A 19,746-nucleotide genomic window follows, 5' to 3' on the forward strand; every position below is an offset into this window, starting at 1 on the left:
TTGCTTCATCTACTCTTTGCCTAGTTTAAACTTCTCAAGATTCCTATTACATTTTCTGCAGGAGACTAATGATTCATGTGGCCTACAGTAATTTCTCCTGGGGGGGAGGAGGAACAGTAACTCTTGCAATTAAGTTATTTCTTAATTTTCTATTTGATACAAATGAATCCATTAAAAAAGAAATCAAAGACAATGTTTACTCTGATTTGCAAATTTAAGGCCAGGAACATGTCAAAGGGGATTTTTTCTGAAGGAACATTAAACTCTTTCTTACCACTGTGAACATTTTCTTTGTGTTTTTTCAGGGCATCCTTGCTCTTGAACCTCTTCCCACAGCTATCTGCCTTGCATATGAACCTGGCATCCCCTCTGCACGCCTCCTTGTGCTGCTCATAGCTACATGGGATAACAAAGAGAGGGAAAAAAAAAAGAAGAACCCACATTAGGCAGTGTCTCCAGAAACCAGAGCTGTAGCAAGTACTCAGAGCTGAACACATGCTGCACTGCAGAGTTCCAAGGCCACCTCATGCATTACTTACAGCAGAGAGGAATGAAAGCATTTGAGTCCTTGCCCTGTTAGGATTCCCAAACACTACCAAGCTTTTGGAAAGCTAACATGCAAAGGGAGGCCAGCAAGGACATGACAGCAGTCCTGTAACTCGGACACAAAACCTCGATTCCGAGCTGAAGGCAGTATTGCAAACAGAGCACTGGAAACTTCTTGAGGAGTCTCCTGGGCTGATATTCTCTGTGCACTGAAGGACACTAAGAGACAAAAAAAGGGGAAAAAAAAAAGTAAGGCAAACATTCTACAACTCACACATGCTTGCAGTAGCTGTAAATTATATATAGCTTTGCAAAAAGTAGGTTAATAATCTGTAATTAAATGTATAACAAAAAGTAATATATCTATCTAACTGTATATATCTAACTATAAGAAAATATAGTATATATTTTAGTATAAAATATACTATATATCTAATTGTAAGAAAATCCATATATAAACAACAAAAGAAAACCAGTTATGTTTTTGTGCAGAAGCATAATTCTAAGATATATGACTTTAGTGACAAACCTGCATATTTATACTCTCAAGGACAACAAAGACATGTTCTTAAATCTCCCATCTTTTCATGTTTCTATTTTTGTTTCTCCATCATGCAAATATTTAATTAAGCAAGCATAAAGCACTGGTTTTCCTTTTATTTTCCTTAAATCTTACTTTAATTCTGTACCAGCATCCACAGCTTGAAAATTACACCTCCTAAACTACTGAATATTCACTGATGGAGACCAATAATGCTGCACCAAACTGTTGCTCTGGTCTCCAGTGTCTGACTTTAACACACAAAAAAATGTCAATATTTTTCCAATTCCCATTGAATTCTACAACAAATACGAGAAATTAAGACATTAAAAGTTTAAAGCAGAGGGTAAGGGTATAAATACAGATGCATAAAAATTAAAGCCTAGCTTGTGATTAGGTCAAGAGAAACAAAAGATTGAATGAAATTGATTTAAATGATCCCTGAAAAACACTCCTGTTTCTACTCACTGTCTTTGTAGAGCTTGTTTAACAGGGAATTTCTTTCCACAATTTCGGCACTTAAATTCCTTTTCCTCACTGGGTTTTTGGTGCAAAGTCTGCAGATGCTCAGCTAGGATCTCCTGGCTGGCAAAACTGGATTCACAGTTTGGGCATGCATGGTCCTGTTTACAGGTGAGGGGATCTGCATGATTGGAAGCAAAACCAATGTAAAGGAGTAGGTCCCAGGTTTTTTGGTTACATTCAGAGAGACTCTCTGCCAGAAACAGATTGTGCAAAAGGGTGGCAGGAAACTCACAGAAAACAGTGTCACTGAAGGGATTACAGACAGCCTATCTCAAGTGGATTACCATCAGCATTACTGAAAATGGATGGAAAGTGTTAAGATGGGTGTGACTTACACTGTTGGCCCAAATCAGTCATTCAACTCAATCAGAACCTCAGTGCAATTAAGTCATCTATGAATTCATCTTCATCTTTGATAAAGACGCTGAGAATTCCCCAGACAGTTCAGCTCACCTTCCTTTTCCTACACACTTTAGGATTGGCTGAATAGCTCGATGGGAAGGTTTATTTCTCTCCCCCCTTAGTAAGAAAGAAATTACTCCTCTTGGAGCAAAAGCACAACATTCACAAGCTTGTGTGTCAGGTGAAACAAATTCTGTCTTCAGTTCAAAAATTAATGGTTACTATTTAAGAAATCCAGGCTCACTCATTCACTCAGTAATACACAAGACTTGCTGCTCCTTATAAGACAAAGAAGTTCAACTCCAACCCCAAAAAAAAGAGATAAAAATAATGCAAGAACTCACATTCAACCCCAGGGACCTTCCAGTTCCCCAGTCCTATACAGTTAATGCTCACTTTCTTCATCACTTCACTTCTTCACTTTCATCATCACATCTTCATCACACCATCTTCTTCACTTTCAAGCTCCAAAGTTACCCTATATTTTACATATTGCTCACCTGCAGTTTTTTCACCAGCTGGCTGAACTTCTTTATTGCTGCCACTGTCTTCATCTTCCTGAATAACAGTTACTTCTTCCTCCTCCTCCTCCTCTTCTTCCATGTCACTGTCCAAGTACCCAATCAGAAGTTCTGTGTCTGTTTCAATATCTTCCACAGCCAGATAGAAAATATTTTCCCCCTCCTGTTGCAAACAGGAAGTAAAGGCAATAAACAATTATGTCCAGAAAAACAAAAATCTGGACAAGTATGAGACCCTACACTAATATTATCCCTAAACCATGGAAGGGTTGGCTCCACTACTCAGGAAGCACAATTCTACAACAGCCTTGCTAAAGCCTTCTTTCCCACTGTGGCTGCATGGATAGGATGCATTTGTATTCTGCTATTTTGGGAATATTCCCCTGCCTCACCTGTGAGGCTTTTCCATTATTCCCTGTAGCTTAGACCAAGGTGGAGATGGCATTGAAGTCCTTTCCTGCCACACTCCACTTGACAAGAACTTCAGGGTTTGAAAATGAAATATTTGAGGATTAGAAAACCAGCAAAATTTAGATAACCAGCACAGCTTTATCTCTCTCCCCAGCTGACTGCAGGAATTCTATCACAGCTTTCAGCAGCATGTTTACATAGTGTTATTTTCTCTTTCTCCCTCTCCTCAAGATTCCCAGCCTTCTCCAATGGGCTTTCACCCCGGTAAGTTATCTTCACTATCAAACTAGCAGGCACATCTGGAAAATGCACTTTAAACCCTGAGCTGGTTTAAATCAGTGTGGATCCACAAAAGGCCAAAGGATCCAGCCCCATTCTGCACGACAGCACAAACTACGTAACGATAAGCTCCAAAAGCTTCTTGATAATGCCCGGACAAGCTTCCAAATAGCTACAGAAGCTAACAACTTTGGGCTTTGACAATACTTAATTAGAGTTAGCAAGGCTAGCACTATGGGGTGTGGGGAGGAATCTGTACAACTGTCCCCTAAACTGATACTCTGTGAGATAGAGATACCTTTTTTTCTTTCTATATGTGAACCACCTGCTTTAGGTACTGCCCAAAGCCCTGAAGGAGACTCATTTCTATGCAATGAAGACTCCCTGCTCTGTCATAAATCTTAAATCTTATCTGAGTAACACCCAGAAAAGTTAACTGAAGCTTCTTCGCCCTGCATCTAGCCATACATTTTGTAACAAGCTTCCTTGAGCAAGAACAAGATAATGATTTCTAATTTTTGTAATACACTAAGATTAATTCAAACTGTCAACAGGGATGCAGCACTCTCTGAGCTGCAGAAGGTCTGTTATATTTTACACAAGATACTGTCACACAGGAGTGAAGCCTACTTAATTCAGTAGACTGGAAAGAGCTGCTACTTTCAAGGATGCCCCACTTCTCTGTCCTTATCTCAACAGCAGCATTGGAAAACAAAAAAAAAAATTATGATTTCTTTTTTTCTCAAGATCTATTCTGCAGTCCAGATATCTATCAGCACACCAACCTAACCTCTGTACACATCTACAAGCTGCTGGGTTCCATATGTCTCTGTCAAGTTGCAGAAACCTTTAATTTAGTACAGTCTAAAGTCAAAACAAATCCTTTTGACGTGAGGAAAAGTAGAAGGTCTTTCTACACTCAGTCTCCACACAGACAGGATAAAACCATTGGGGTAAATCTCTAATACATCACTGTTTAGGACAGCCTTACATTAAAAGGAAGGCAACCTCATGAAGGGAAGCACATCTCTATTATTGGATTACCACAAATAATAATGGAAAGAATTTAAAAAATTAAAGATTTTGAGAATTTGGAAATAAAAAGAAAAAAGGAGAAAGTCATGTATTCCAAGCAAAAATAAAGCCCCAAGTACTAGGAGCTGTCAGTGTTTGAGTGCTCTGGGTCACATTTGCATTAGAAAGAAATTAGCTTTGGTGCCAGCCCAATCTAAACTCATTTCTTTTCCAAGGTTAATTTGTTTGGCTTTTCCATCCAAACAAATGCTAACAGCCAGGTATTCAGAGCACTAATTAATCAAGATATACCCACTAGCTGTAGTAGCTCCTGAAGGCAGCATTTTGAGTGAAAGCAATGGAAGCTCTCCAGAAACCACAGAAGAATTTACATCTCTCCCCCACCAGCAGCACCTGCATGAATCACATTAATCTACGTGCGTGCAGACACAGTAAACAGTCTATTAAATTATTTAATAACCCCCCTGTTTCTAAGAACACATCCGCAGCCATTCCACCTGCCCATGTTTTCTGGGCTGTTTTCCTACCACTCATCTGCAGCAGACCACAATGGTCCTTGGGAGAAAACTAAAAGCGCTTGCTCATCATGGTGGCACCACAACCTCCCTTCCTGTTATTCCTGGTTTATTGTTCAATTATGTTTTTCTCACCTCTGCCTTCACTGTCATCTTTTACACTATAAGCCACACAGACCTGCTCAGCAAATACAATTTTCCAGTCCCAACAGCCCTTGCCATCTCCTTTTTGGCCCACTACAGGTACCTCCTCGATGCAGACTCTTGGCTTTTCCATACAGTTGCACAGCTTCATATCTGCTTTGTAAGAGGGAACACTGGATCACTGACAGCCCATCACACTTTGATCCAAAAGCATAAAACACTTATGTCATCACTCCTGAAAGTTTAGAACACAGGAGGAAGAAGCAGCACAGTCTTGTGTTACCTGAGGGAGTGTAGGGCTTTTCCACCCTTCAGAGCATGAACAGCTGGCTCCAACCCAGCCTTCCTAATCCTTACCCACTTGGCCTCTGTGCCCTCAGAGTTACCTGATTTCCCTCTGTATCTGATTCCTTGCCAGCAAACCAGCTCTTCAGCCTACCTGTTCTGCCAGTTCTCTCTGGCTACTTCTCTAAACAAGCACACTGCCTTTCCCAGTCCTTCCCTGCAGCTCCAGGATGTCAAGTTTGGCAGAGGTAAAACCAACACAGGCAATGTCTGAGGGCAGAAACTGCAATGGAGGAAATGCATGGAGATGATTTCCCATACCCCCACACACAGCCCAGAATTCAGATTATACCTCATTTAAAATACAGCACCTGAACCACACACACACAAGATCCAGAAGCCTCAGCTCTTTCTCCTGATCTATTCCTACGGTGTTACATTGCATGGAGAGGCAGAAAATCTCTGAGACACAAATGTGACACTGAACAGAACACAAGGCTAAACTACTACAGCAATTTTGGCATTTCTCCATACTCCAGTTTTTAGTAATAGCTCCCAATGAAGGCTAGAATATTTTTCCATCTGAATACTGTGTATTAGGATAGGCTTTAAAGTCCTAAAAAACTCTGTGAGATAGTTTAGCAAACTTTTATTTGTTTTCCTTCTAAAGAAACCCACTGGCATGCACTGGATATTCCATTAAAACTTCTATTCAGAAGTTCAGGTCATTTACTGGAAAGATAATCATGAACATGAATTGTTCCCACTGCTCTCTCTTGTGAGCCTTACTTTGCCTTTGCTAGCAATGACTGTGCACTGATGAGGTGCTAATCACACCTCCTGTATGAGAGCCGCTCATGTCTGCTACCATAAGGAGGACAACAAATTTCATCAGAACCCAACTTCTGATTTCTTGGCATAGAAAAACCAATTTTTTTTTGTCTGGCCTTAAAATAAACTATAATTCTTTTGTCAGGGACACACAGGCTAATCCTGGGGGAAGAAAGTCATCTCATGATGAAAAAGCAGAACAGTCATTTTAAGAAATGCTAATAAGTAATTCTCCTTTTCCTGATTGCTTTCCAGTTTGGATTACATCAGCAAATACCTTAGGTTGGCCTGAAACAACATTTTGTAAAGTATACATTTTGAGAAAAAAAATGCACAGAGTCATGTAATTCTTATTTATGTGGGAGTGGAATTTAATTTACTGTGAAACTGAGCTGTCAAAAAAAAAAAAAAAAAAGCAGATAGCTAATTTCTTTAATAATCTCCAAAAGAACAACAGCTGGAACTGGAAAGGTATCCCTGTCTCTGTTGTATCCTGTAAAGTCACAGAACACTTCCAAAAATGAGCAATTAAACAGAGGAAGACTCTCCAGCTTGAGAGAAGAGCTGTCAAATAAGAGTGAAACGACGTAAGAGAATTCTATAAAATCAAAGATGGCAGAGAAAAATAAAGTAACTATTCACTGTTATACCAGTATTAGGAAATCAAGTGAAATTAAGGAGTGTCTAGAAGAAAAACAGAAGCATATTTCAACATAATTAAAGCAGTGGAACTCATTACCAGAGAGTGCTGCAAATGACAACTATAAAAATGAAAAAATAAGCTGGATACATTCAGATCAACAGCAAAGACAAGAAAATTAACTTTTTTTATTAATTTATCCTCAGGCTATGATCATCCTACCAGACAAGTAAGACTGTTCAATTTTCCGTTTTCTACTTAAATATTTTCAGCACCATGCCTCCTTTCAAGCTTGCCACACTTTCATAATTAACTATATAATATGTTATCTATATTATATGATACTACTGATTTTATTGAACAATAATGTAAAATGCATGATTCTGCTTTACACACAACTAAGCCCATACCCAAGTTCGGCATGAAACTCACACAGGTCTCTAAATAATTATAATCCTTAAACCTTTCAAATAGCATCAGATTCCAAGGACTTTTCTGGTCTTTCTGGTCTTTACCACTCTTATTTATGGTATTACCTTAAGCAGAAGAGTTCTCTTCTAAAAACAAAGGCAGAAAAAGAAGCAGTTCACTATTCTCTTCAGATCTTGCAATTTTATTACAAGACATGAAGGCCAAAGAGGAAATCAAATTAGTAAATCAGTAACAGGAAGCAAATGATAGGAATCCACCAAATCTACCTGGATGGCTGCCAGGTTCTTCTGTTCCTGGGATGGAGCCTCATGGACAAAGCGCAGCCAGTTCGAATGGCGTGGGTTGCTGGCATCCAGGATATAAAGGACCTCGCCTTTGCTCCCACGAACCTGAAGCATTCAAAAAAAAAAAAAAAATCCCAAGCAAAATTAAAATTAAAAAACCAAATATGTCCAGCCTTTTCCAATCACTGAAAAAAACACTTTGAAAAAAGAATTGGGCATATAAGATACATTCATCTCCATATCTAGACCTTCTGGCTACCATTACAGATCCACATCATTCATATGATTTCTACAATTTTGACAGAATTCCAGCTTATGGTGAAAAAAGGAAGATAATAGAAATAAAAACTTAATATTAACTAAGTCATTCTTCCCCCTCAAAACACAAAGACATACTGCTGCAAAAATACATCTGTCACTGCCAAAAAAACCTGTTTGTTTCACTTTAAACAATAGATCACTGGAATCTCCACTGATCCAGACAACAGAGAGCCATGCAAAAAGGTCATACAGCCACACAATTATTCTATGTGATTTATTTATATAATGAATGGATTTTATTTTCCATCTGTCAACAAGAAGTATCCAGGGCAGGTATTTCCTAAGAGCTAGGGAATTTGGCTATGTAAGATCAAAATTAGATTGTCTTCGTGGCTTTGTATATAAATTGCTCACATTCTTGCTATACTTGTTTCTAATAGAATGCAATATCATATTTCTTCAGTATGACTGCTTCAATTACCTAAACATTTAGGGTATCATTAAAAAGACAAAAACTGTATTCCATTACAATAATAGCTGGTGACAGCATGTTGTTCTCAGATTAAGCAAAAAAAAAAGAATTACTGTAGTTCTGCAAACAAATAAGGATCTTCAAAACTCATTACTGCTGTTCTGAAGGAAAAAGGACACATCACGAAAAGGTGCCAACATTCAAACTTTAAAAGCTCTTACTTTCCAACACATGGATTAACCACAGTGAAAAGTGTCAAACCTACACATTGAAATGCATCTGGAAACAATATTATCTGACACTAAGCACTAATGGTTTCCCAGAGAGGCCCTGGTGTCCCAACCCTGGAGTGTTCAAGGCCAGATGGGATGGGGCCCTGAGCAACCTGATCTAATGAGTGGCATCCCTTCCCCTGGCAGGGGGGCTGGAGCTGGATGGTCTTTAGGGTGCTTTCCAACCCAAACTATTCTGGGATATTGTAATAATCACCCAGCTCTACAGAGGCTATGTGCTTTAGCTACCAAAGCACAAGTTGCAGGAGCCCACCGTGTAGATCCTATAAAGGCTTCCATCAGATTTTCAGCTGGAATGAGAAGCAATCCAAGTCCTATTATAAAAACTATACATTACGCTATCTAACTTTTCATCAATTTTTCTTTATTGGCTTGATCCTTAAATTATATAATTTATATTTGCTTCAGTGATACAGTCATCTCAGTTATGCTTCCAGAGTCTCTGCCAATCCACAGAGAGATGCCAAACACGAAGCAGAGCTTTAACACATAAGGAAACCATTGATAAAGGAATACGATAAATCCCTTAAAAACATTCTGTATTTTCCACTGCTTTTTTCACCTCATAAAGAAATAATGCTGCATTGAATATACAGATGTGAGCATGAGAAGTCAAGAAAAAGTGCAAAACCATTTCACTTTGTGTGGACTAGACTGGTGACATGAACCAGTCCTTTGCTGCTTGCATGAACAGAAGGTTCCTAAATGAACTGATGGCAGTGGATCCCAAACCTAGCACTTAAAACCAACACCCAAAACGCATACACATATCCACATTATGTACCTCAAACTGAGATGCTCAAAAACTATCTTCCTGAGAATCCACACATAAGTGTCACTGAACCAACTCAGTCAAATGCCTTCAACGTAAGATGAAACACATGACATTCACTCTCACACGTGACATTCACTGTCACCACACAGGGTGAGGGTCCACCTCAAAGCCAATCAGGACAATTTGAAAGATGCCACATTAACAAGCACCAGAAGAATTCAGGAACAGAAGAGTTCAGGAAAAGATGCGCCCTTGGTCAATGTATAAGCTCCCCATATGAAGCCCTACATGGGCCTAAATAATACCTAAGCCGCTTTCTGGAAACAATTTCCTAGACATTTCTAAATCAAAAAATCCATGTTCATCAAACAATCATGTAGAGAAAAGTACTGGTTTCTGCACTGCTTCTTTTTGGATTAGCTGAAAATACTATCTTTATTGCTGTAGCATAAAACAGCTAGATGCCATAAAACAGCTAGATGCAATACTTCTGCATCCTGAGTTCAGACCCTCACAGAGCTCACTGCAGAGTAGAAACTCACATTTTAACTTTGTGGAGATATTTAAAATAACTCCAGCAAAAGAAACCTGAGGCAGCACCACTGATCTGCTTGCTCAGTAAGAAGTCTGGGACAGAGACAGCATGTGACATTTTCCTTCAGCCAAAACACACAGCAAGTTTTCCATGGTAATGAAGCTCCTTCTGGTGCATGACATTATCTGACCCTGCCAGGGACAGGAGGGTACAGGAAGCTCACTCCTAGACTCCTGCAAAGTGTGGAGCTTTCAGGAGTAGGGTTGAACTTCCCTTTCCCTGGAATGATACCCAAATCTCCCTCTCTCCTGTGTGTGATCTTCTACAGCAAGTTGAGGCTGCAATACAAACACCTCAGCCTAGCAGCACGTGCTTTCCAGCAACCTAAACACATCCCATAACTGAAGATGGGAGGTGAACACTCTCAGCTACTTCCAGCAGTAGATCCTTCTCATCACCCAAACCAAAAGATCAGTAATGGGCCTGCTCCAAAGGTCCTAAAATTAATACAAAGTCATACATTTAACATGGATAAAGATGACTAAAGCAAGTTTTAACAGAGTTGATCATAACGTTAGTAACTACTCTGGGCATCTATCTATCCCATTTGAGAAGAATTTACTGAAATTGAAATTCTGGGACGTAGACTTGCAGCTGAGATAGTGCTCCAATTTCTGATTTGTGTAAAAGCCCAGATCATTTAAGAAATGAGAAAAACAAAAGCATTTCTGAAAATTAAACAAAGATTCAGCCAAAAACATTTAAAAGCAAATAGTTTTCAATGTAAACAGTATTTGAGGAACAATCACTGGGAAGGTAGTCTACACACAGAAAAATTAAAGACTATATTGTTTAGAATTAGATTTATAGTATTATATTCACCTTGACAGCAAACACATTCAATCAAATTAAGATTTATTTCATCATGAATTCATCAAATTAAGATTTATTTCATCACGAGTCACTGGACATCATTTGACTTAATGCCTTGTGTGTAAGAGCCTTCCCATGCCAGAAGCACATTTTATAGGCAAGATATCAAAGAAAGAAGAAAAAAAACAAAAAAATAAGAAAGCCACCAAAACACACCAAGCTTAATGTGCTTGACTTCTTATACCTCAATCCTAAACATCACAGCTCTGATCTGAAGCTGGCTGCAGCCAATAGCAGATTTTCTGTTGCCTTCACTAGTTTTCAGGCAGGCTTATTTAACTGAAAACAACTGCCACAGCAAAAGTGATGCAAGTTAAGCAGCAGAAATGTAAGTTCATTTCATTTTCTTATATAAATAAACACAAACATTGGCTTCCATTGAAAGATTGTCTTCTGATCTCTTTGGTTTTAGTGTAACAATGAAGAAAACATGATCCTGGCAGATAGACAGAAACCCAACCTGAAATATGTAACATTCAGCATTACATGGCGTATTATGTTCCATCCAACCCTGACCAACATTTCTTCATGGTATGTCAGAGTATTTGAAGAAGGACCAAATCTTTCCAGCGCTCCCTGTTTCAACATTTGCCAAAGTCATCACCAGAAGTATATGCCTGCCACAATCCAGTAGGAGTGAAATAAATTTCCCTTCCTTGGTTAAGGATAATGAAGAAAAGGAACTGAACGTACATAAATGAACTGATATCTTCCCTTCACAAAGGCACATCTGAGCCTCCAGAGCAAAAACGTCTGTGAACTTCTAACCTGAAGATTATTTCCTGCTTGTCTTTAAGCACTTGCTTCTCCAGCAAATACAGCTCAAATCTGCTACGCCAAGTTTACTAATACACACAAAGAAGTGTTTAATCAAGGTGTAAGAACAAAACTCTCAATTCATCACCAGTAACAAGTTGTGTCCTTCACCAGCACAATTAGAGAGCTGGGGGATAACACTGAGGTGTTTTCTTAACAGAAAGAAAGGGAAAGCGCAAAGCCACTTGGACATTTTCTCGGCTTTTTATTATCACTCTTAACTAAATGGTTATCACAGGCTTGTTTGAGGGGTATTTTTTCCTTTCACACCACTCATAAATGAAACATTTCAGCCTGTAGCTCTTTACAAAGATAACAGCAAGATCAAGGATGCTTCCCGCCTGCTGGAATGTTCAACTTCCCAGGAATCTGTTGAATGAGCAAGTATAAACCTTTGATTTCTTCACAACTATGCATGCTACAGACAGAGTAATAGCATTCTGCTATATTAAATTTAAATAAAAACTCTAACATCTTCAGAATTTTACTGAACAAAACCACTGGGCTCAATAAATGTTCTGGGTGCCACGTTTTCCCTGAGACCAAAAGAAACACAATGCGTGCAATTCCGTCTCAACATGATGCCTTAAAGATGCCAACTCACAATGCTGGTCTCGGAGAAAAAGGAATGGTTTGATCAAAACAGACCACATCACAGAGCACTACTCTGCACAACTAGGAATGCATGTGGCAAACTTCCTCACAGCAAAATATTCCATAAAATAGAAGCCTGGATCCCAGGCATCCATGCCAAGGAGAGACATGTTGCACTAATGCCCATGTTCTTCCTTGACTTAGAAAAAGCTTCTACTGCTTGAGACTTCTTTCTGAAGGTGTTCTCTCGGAGAACACTTTTTTTTTGACTGCCATCAGACTGTGAAGTCAGGCTTTAGTGTGCCTCCCGCCAATGGCCTTCAAATTAATTATTTTTAATATCTTTGGTACAGCTGACTACACACAAACTTGGCCAGTTTCTGTGCGTGCCTCCCACAGGCTCTGGAATAACCATCTACTTGGGCTGTTCAAATCTTACTTTCTGCATTCCTGGTCTCAATTTTCAACTTCAGACTACTCCCAGCATGATTTAAATTATATTATAAAGCTCACGTTCAGATCAACTTCAGTAAACATGAACAACTTGGGTTAAAACATTCAGGAAGTCATAAAATTTGGTATGCAGGAATCTTTTCAAGGCTCTCAAAACTAGGTTACAGTAAGATATTATGAAATTATTTTAAAACAGCTCATAAAAACATCATTTTCTGATTTGCTGTCAACGGGGTCACATTAGTGTCACCAATAAATAAATGTCTTTGCCTTTTCTTCCCTGTCGTGCAGAAACAGATAAATCTATTTAAGTATGAGCAATGAGGAATCTGAAAAATCATAAAGCTTTCCAGCAAACCTACAGGACTTCTCATTGCTGTAATCCACCCACTGTCTTTTCTGAAAACCTTGTTCTAGCACAAGCATTTTACTGATTTAAAACAACCTGCAGACACATCAGGAAGGGCCAAGTGAGCCAGGGCACATTAACATGTACTGCACTCAGCAAACACCTGTAATAAAAGCACACTGTATTGCTCTGGTTTCTGCTGGGAACAAAGAGCATGAAACTGGTTCCTCTGAGCACATAACCCAAAAGGGAAATGGGAACAAATTGCCCACACCTCTTCTCTGGGAAAGGGCATTTGGGGCAAACATCTAGGTTGGAAGAGACAAAAGCAAGGGAGAAAAGAGAGCCCCACAGGCTGGAGTTAGCACTCACCTAGAAATATTTCACCACTCACAATATTTATACTGAGTTTGGGTTAAAAGAGATGGACTTGTAACATTCTCTCAGTCATCTTTCTAGTGTATGGAATCTATCTGTAGCTCTGCTAAGGCTACATCAATACTCTGCTCTCTTCATAAGCTGCTCAGTGATGTTAATGCCAGAGATTTTTCAAATAAACATGTATTTTGTGGTAAATGCACTGATAGTGCTTTAAGTCAGATGTCAAATGTAAGTTTTTTTCATACCATGCAGTAACAGTCTTTCCACCTCTAACCAAAGAAAGGTAAAGTAAGAAATTAATCCTCTCCTCAGTGTAAAAGAGGACTAAATGTGCATTCAATAGAAATCGCTTGGCTGAGGAGAAAAAAAAAAGAAAAAATAAATTCTGGTCAAAGAATTACAGCAGTAAATAAAGATTACAAAGACAGAACAGGGGCACCAGAAAGAATGCATTTTTAACAAGTTGGAAATGATGTTACTGCCAGTATTTTTCAGTCAGTGTCATTTCCTCAAGTGGTGAACTCAGATTTTACTTCAGGCACACACAGGTACAACAGGAGCTAGGATGGGTTATGTACCTAATTACAAGAACTAGTGCATAAACTGCTGTTTCACAGCAAACTGCCTGCCCACAGCACCAGGCTTCTATTTTGCTAAAGACCTCACACCTACTCATTGCATTAAAAACTGGTAATATTTTAAAATTTCGCTCATGTAGTTTGCCAAGTTGCAACACAAGTGCCACACTGGGAAATGTTTCATATTATAGCAGAAGGAAGCCATAAGCTGGTACCTGTTGATCAGCATAAATCAGTATCTCTGTAACTTACAATCTGCCTCCCAATTCAAATTATTTTTTAAATTATTTTCACATGTTTGAATGATTTTTCACAGTGTTATTATATTTGTATTTGGCTTGACTTGATGTTTTTTCACACTTCATTGATTAGAAATCATCATTTGCTTTTTCTTTAGCTTTAAAGAAGTCAATCTTCCTCCACCCAGGCAGCGTAATTTAAAAATACTAAATCTCACTACAGGATCTTTAAGCTATGACACAAAATAGAAAGGAATTGTTACAGTAAAACTTAATTCTGAGAACACTTGGTGCAAGGTCCAATGAAGTCACTTTACTCACTTCCCACATGAGCCTGCAGTCTGTGTTCTCATCCAGTTCCTGCGGCATTCGCTTCTCCCCTGCAAAGGGGCCAAACTTTTCACCCTAAGGAAAAATTATAAAAGAAAAAGAATCAGTAGGGGGGAAAAAAGAAAAAGGGAAGACAATCACCAAACTCCAGCAGAGGAGTAATTTTTAGCCTCAAACAGGAAAGGAGAGTTTTCTTTTATTATCCTACTTTATTGCCAAGAAGGTGCACATCCTTGAGGGTTCAACTTAAAGCTCATTCCCATTCTTCTCATACTTTGAAGAACCTCATAAAACCATATCTACCTTCTGCACGCTTATTTCTCCTTTGGGAAGCAGGATTTTTCTTTATTTTAAATAAGGCTGAAATTTACAAGTCAGATTTCTTACACTTTTTACAAAATTTTCAGGAAGCACCTTGCAACAGGCATCCAATTAAAACAAAGAACTTGGCAAGTGCCGAGTTTACATTAGATTTATTTGTGAGATTATTTGCATCAGTACTTTTTGAAGTGCCACAAATCAAAATACTGAATAACCGAGGGCTTGATCATACAGAGAGATTTGTTTAAAATTGTAAGGGAGCATGCACGTGCTTAAGAATTAATTTGAGCTTTCATAAACAAAATTAAAATGTTCTACCACCTGCTAGTCATAACACCCGCTGTGAAAGCATCCATTGATATGTTCTTCCAAAAGTATTTGGCATCAGGGGTTTTTTCCTGCACAGACGTCACAGGAGCAGCAGGACAAAATAATTAAATAGGACTTTCTTCTTCCACAGGCCCAACTTCCCCCCACACACACCATCTTGTCCCTATTTGCAGGGACAGGCCCTAAAACCTGCAAAGTAGGATGCTGCGCTCCTTCAGGTAGCATTCAGATCCAAAAGCACTTATATTTTCAAGCATTAGAGATTTTAAGTGTATATTGAACAGCAACTTTGGTGTTTCTTTTAAAAACAACAGTGTTTTGGTTTTAAAAATAGTATTGATCTTGTCCACTTATCACTTCCTCCCGGCTCATTCCATATTCCCAGCAATAACCTGCTACATGCTTTCCTTCTTGCTTAGTTTTTACAGACTGCGTACAGGTAAAGAGAAAAAAGTGGAATGGAAAACATCCAGGTCTGTTCCTCTTGGAAACAGGAAATCAAATTTTTTAGAAAAACAAACAACTTGTATTTAAAATTAAACCTGAAGTGGTAATAAACAAAGGAAAAGGAAACTGACATGGCAGAATGAGGCAACAGATCGGAGGGACAAGTTTTTAAATGTGCACAAAGAACATTTTACTATAAGGAACAGCAAAGCAGAAGGTAAAAACACAAGAACAGCAGAAGTCAGCAACTGGAGCCCGGAGCAACAAAGGAGCCAGACAGGGGCAGTGACAGTAAAAACTGGCACTCTAGGGCTTCATAGCCTTACCTCTCATCGATTTCCACACCACCCTTCATCATTCTGCTGATAAATAAGGTCAGAGCTCCTCCCCTGCCAGTTTTTAAAATCCTGGGATTTAATACTTAGGCTGAAATTTCTTCCTTCTCTTACCTCATGGGCAAGGAAGGTGGAAATAGGCAAATACAGCTGTATGTGCACAGCACCCACAGTGTTAATTTCACCCATCGCCAAAGCACAACAACAGCTCAGAACAGCAACCACCACACACCATGCCCACCCACCTCAGTACTCCAAACCAGGAAATCTCTACTGCAATATTCAAGTATTCAAGACCTTCTGGAAGCTCAGAGCAATGGCAAAAGCAACATGTCCGCCTCTGAACACAGAGTAAACATAACAAAAGCTGCAGGTGATGCAGATTTCTAAGCACTTTTTATGGCTTCTCAAATCTGAGGGGTAACCAAAACCTGATGTCTTGGTCCATGGGGATAAGTGCAATTATTTTTTTAGCCTTGCAGACCATTTTCCTAATATATATATATATATATATATATATATATATATATAATAAATATATACACACGCACATAATTTCTGGTTAATAAACATGTTGTTATATGCCAACATACATTAATCAAAAACACACTCAAGACTTCAACTTCCCCTCTGCTCAATAAAAGCGAGGCATACAACACAGACTGAAGGCAGAGAAATGATTCAGTATAGAAAAGCACAATTTTCCAGCGCTGAAAAAGCTATTTTCAACAGTTGCTTTCAAAAAAGCAGCAGTGACTAATCTTCCAGTTGCAGACAACGCTGAGAAATGCAATGGCTCTAAGATGATTACACTGAGAGCCTCATGATGTGGGTGCTCTGCAGCCTGAGGCCAGCTCATGGAAACAGAAGGTACACGGGAATCACAGCTTTGTTAAGGCAACAAAACAAAAAGTTTGTACCTTTTATGATTACAAACAAAATCCTGAAAGCCCCCCATGCCTGAAGGTACACAAGCAGATTGTAGGCACAGCAGTTCAGCATGTATTATTACCAAAACTTTGCTAACAGCAGAATTTTCAGAGGCCTCCACAACACTTGGAGAGCTGGTACTGCAATTTCTGATTATAAGATCATCCAATTTTTTTTTTTTTTTTTTACTTTCAGTTCAGACAACTGCAATTGTGTGACAGCAACAGAGAGAAAACAGTGCAGTATTTAATACTCAGCAACTTAGGTCTTACTTCACAATAAAGTGTCACATTCAACACCTCCTCCCAATCCCAAAACTCCATGGAATTAATTTAACAGCTATAAGCTACTGTTAATCACAGCCACAAAGTGTGGTACTTCTGCCTCATTACCAGACAGGGGAACAAGTTAAGAGCAATTCAGGTGTGAATTTTCTTTCCATGGAAAAGAGTAACATGGAGTCTGGCTGTGTCCAGTGTACCACCTGTGTTATTTACACGCCCACCCTTCTCCCAGCAGAGAACACAGGACTTAGGTCCCCAACAAATTTTAGGAGTATGTTTTAACAAATCACAGAGCAACTCAACAGTTGGTTCCTCTACCTGTTCTTCAGAGCAGGGCTTTGCACACCACAGCTCTCTGTGCTACCAGCACAGAGGACTCAGAGCCAAAGGACAGGTCTGTGACAAACACTGTCACCAGACACTCCTAATACAAACAGATCCTACTGCAGCTACCTCTGCCTTTGCCTTCTGCAGTCCACATGAAGTACACACCGCACTTGCAACACTTTTTCAAGGTGTTTGCACAGCTCTGACCTCCCACACTTTACCTGTATGAAGTCCCTAAGTAAGGTGGAATTATTCAGGCAGGAAAACGCTGTATTTGTCCCACAAAACAGCTCTAATGGTTCAGTTGTCAACAGTGTAAAGGACGGAAGATCTGAATTGTAGATACTGATTCTCATGAGTTTCACTCTATTTCATTCTATTTCAGAATGAAATAGAGTGAAACTTCCAGAGATTAACAAATGGTAATAGTGTACAACCTTCCTTGCTGTGTGAACCCACAAAATTCTCGGATGAAACTTCAGAATCTCAGTAAAAAAGTTTTAAAGAATTAAACCAAACGAAATAAAATTGTTCCCTCCCGGTCCCCTTAACACTCAGGGACACCTTAAAAATGTGAGACCTCCACCCCATCGTGTCTAAGTCCTGTTGATGAAACCAGTGAAAAATTAGGAAAAAAAATCAGAGCCAAAACGAGGACAAAGATGGAAGGCGAAACGTACAAAACACAGAAAAATCTATACTAATGACGGGTTCATAGTTTTGGTATGCCTTTATGTGTCCTAACAAGCCACCTGGACAATCTCAGCCGGAATTTCACATGACCAAGATACTTTCAATTATGAAGTGAGAAGAGGCATCACCTGGTTGGAGTACGAGACTCGGTTCAGCTGAATGACATCGTTCAGGGGCCCGGCTTTATTACGCCGAAAAAAGGAATTAAACCACGGTCGAGCCGAGCCCGGAGAGCCGTGAGGGAGGTGACGGGAGCCCGAGAACTCCGGGCGGCCCCCCCGCCCTCAGAGCGCGGACCCTCACGGAGGCGGTCCCGCCCGGGGCAGCTCTGCCCTCAAAACTGTGCCAGACGCACAAACCAAGTTTTTTTGGTTTTTTGTTTTTTTTTTTTTTTAAAAAAAAGTAAAATAAATAAATAAATCACAAAATGGGGAAAATAAAACTCCTCAGAGCAAACCCTCCGCCGGCCCCCGCGCCCCTTCCCGCCCGAGGCGGCAGCGCCCCGGGAGGCTCCTTGTACCGTGAGGGGGGAGCGGGCGGGCGGTGCCTCCCGTGAGCAGAGGGAGCCCGGGCGGGCACAGCGCGGCTCAGGCGAACTTGGAGCGGGGCAGAGGGGCGGGAGAGCCGCCCAACTCCCCGGCGATACGTGGCAGCCGCTCCCCGCCGGGCCGGGCCAGGCCGTTCCCCCGCCATCACCCACCTTCTTCACTCTGCGGGCCGTGTAGAGCCCCATCCCGTCCTGCACCCGGGACGACTTCAGGGCGAACCTATCCGGCACGTACATGCCCAGCATTTTTGCACCGAACTCGGGGCCCGCCGCCTGCTACCGGGGAGAAGGAGGAGGCTTACGGGGGGACTTCCATCCCACCGGGAGCGGCGAGCGGGAGTCCGGGGGAGGGGGCAGGAAGAGGGGCTGGATGCGGGGGCTCCCCCGGCTCCTGAGGGGAGGGGCCAGCGCGCGCGGCGGGGCGGGGCGGGGCGGCCGCAGGGGGCGCGCGCGCCCGGCGGGGCAGCGGCGGCGCCGTGAGGGGACGGCGGGGCCGTGAGGGGACGGTACGGCTTCGTGCCCGGCCCGCGTTCGTGCCGCCTCTTATTTTCGTGTTCCAGCGATGTGTGAGAGCAGCTTCGCTCCGAAACCAAGTAATCCTTCGCTTTCGGGGGGTGGTTGTGAGGAAGCGCCGATCTAAAGGCTGAAATTGGGCATCCTTGCGAACGCGCAAACGTGACGCTTTTTGTCTGAAAAATAAACAAACATTCTGTATATTCTTAAGGCATACCCAGCAAAAGCATGGTTTTCTGACTAAAACCACACACAGTGTAGTCGAACAGGGAGGAAAAGTTCGACTTCCACAGGTTGCTAGCATCACACCAGTACTCTTTCACAAAACTACAATATACATTATAAATCCACGTTATATTTATGCACAGTGTGCATATATGTGCATACATATGCACAATATACAATACATTGACCTTCCAGAAAGCGGAATAGCTTTCTTGGGGATTTTTGGGATTTTCAGTCACGCCACACTCATTGTTGCTCTCTAAACTGAACTGGTGGTGTAGCTAGAAAAGGGATCTGAAGCTGGAAAAGGGATTGGTAATCATATCTGATTAAGGAATTAAAAATAAGTATGAAGGCATGTGCGGCAAACAGAAAGAAAAGGAAGAAAAAGGGA

The 19,746-nt window shown here is 40.6% G+C and overlaps 1 protein-coding gene across 2 annotated transcripts in view; it reads right to left on the minus strand.

Annotated features, from left to right (window-relative positions):
• Positions 1-18,972, minus strand: part of PRDM5 (PR/SET domain 5) — a 58,489-nt gene extending 39,517 nt beyond the window's left edge. For both annotated transcript variants that reach the window (XM_030239214.2, XM_030239213.2), the window contains exons 1-7: positions 18,768-18,972; positions 14,392-14,475; positions 7,374-7,496; positions 2,515-2,698; positions 1,556-1,730; positions 673-765; positions 275-396 (exon numbers count right to left, since the gene is read on the minus strand). In XM_030239214.2, the coding sequence (XP_030095074.1) occupies positions 275-396; positions 673-765; positions 1,556-1,730; positions 2,515-2,698; positions 7,374-7,496; positions 14,392-14,475; positions 18,768-18,860 (874 nt within the window). In that variant the 5' untranslated portion in view covers positions 18,861-18,972. The remainder of the gene's footprint in view (positions 1-274; positions 397-672; positions 766-1,555; positions 1,731-2,514; positions 2,699-7,373; positions 7,497-14,391; positions 14,476-18,767) is intronic.
• Between the last annotated feature and the right edge of the window lie 774 nt (positions 18,973-19,746).

This window comes from Serinus canaria, chromosome 4 (assembly GCF_022539315.1).
Source record: "Serinus canaria isolate serCan28SL12 chromosome 4, serCan2020, whole genome shotgun sequence".
Classification (NCBI taxonomy): Eukaryota; Metazoa; Chordata; class Aves; order Passeriformes; family Fringillidae; genus Serinus; species Serinus canaria.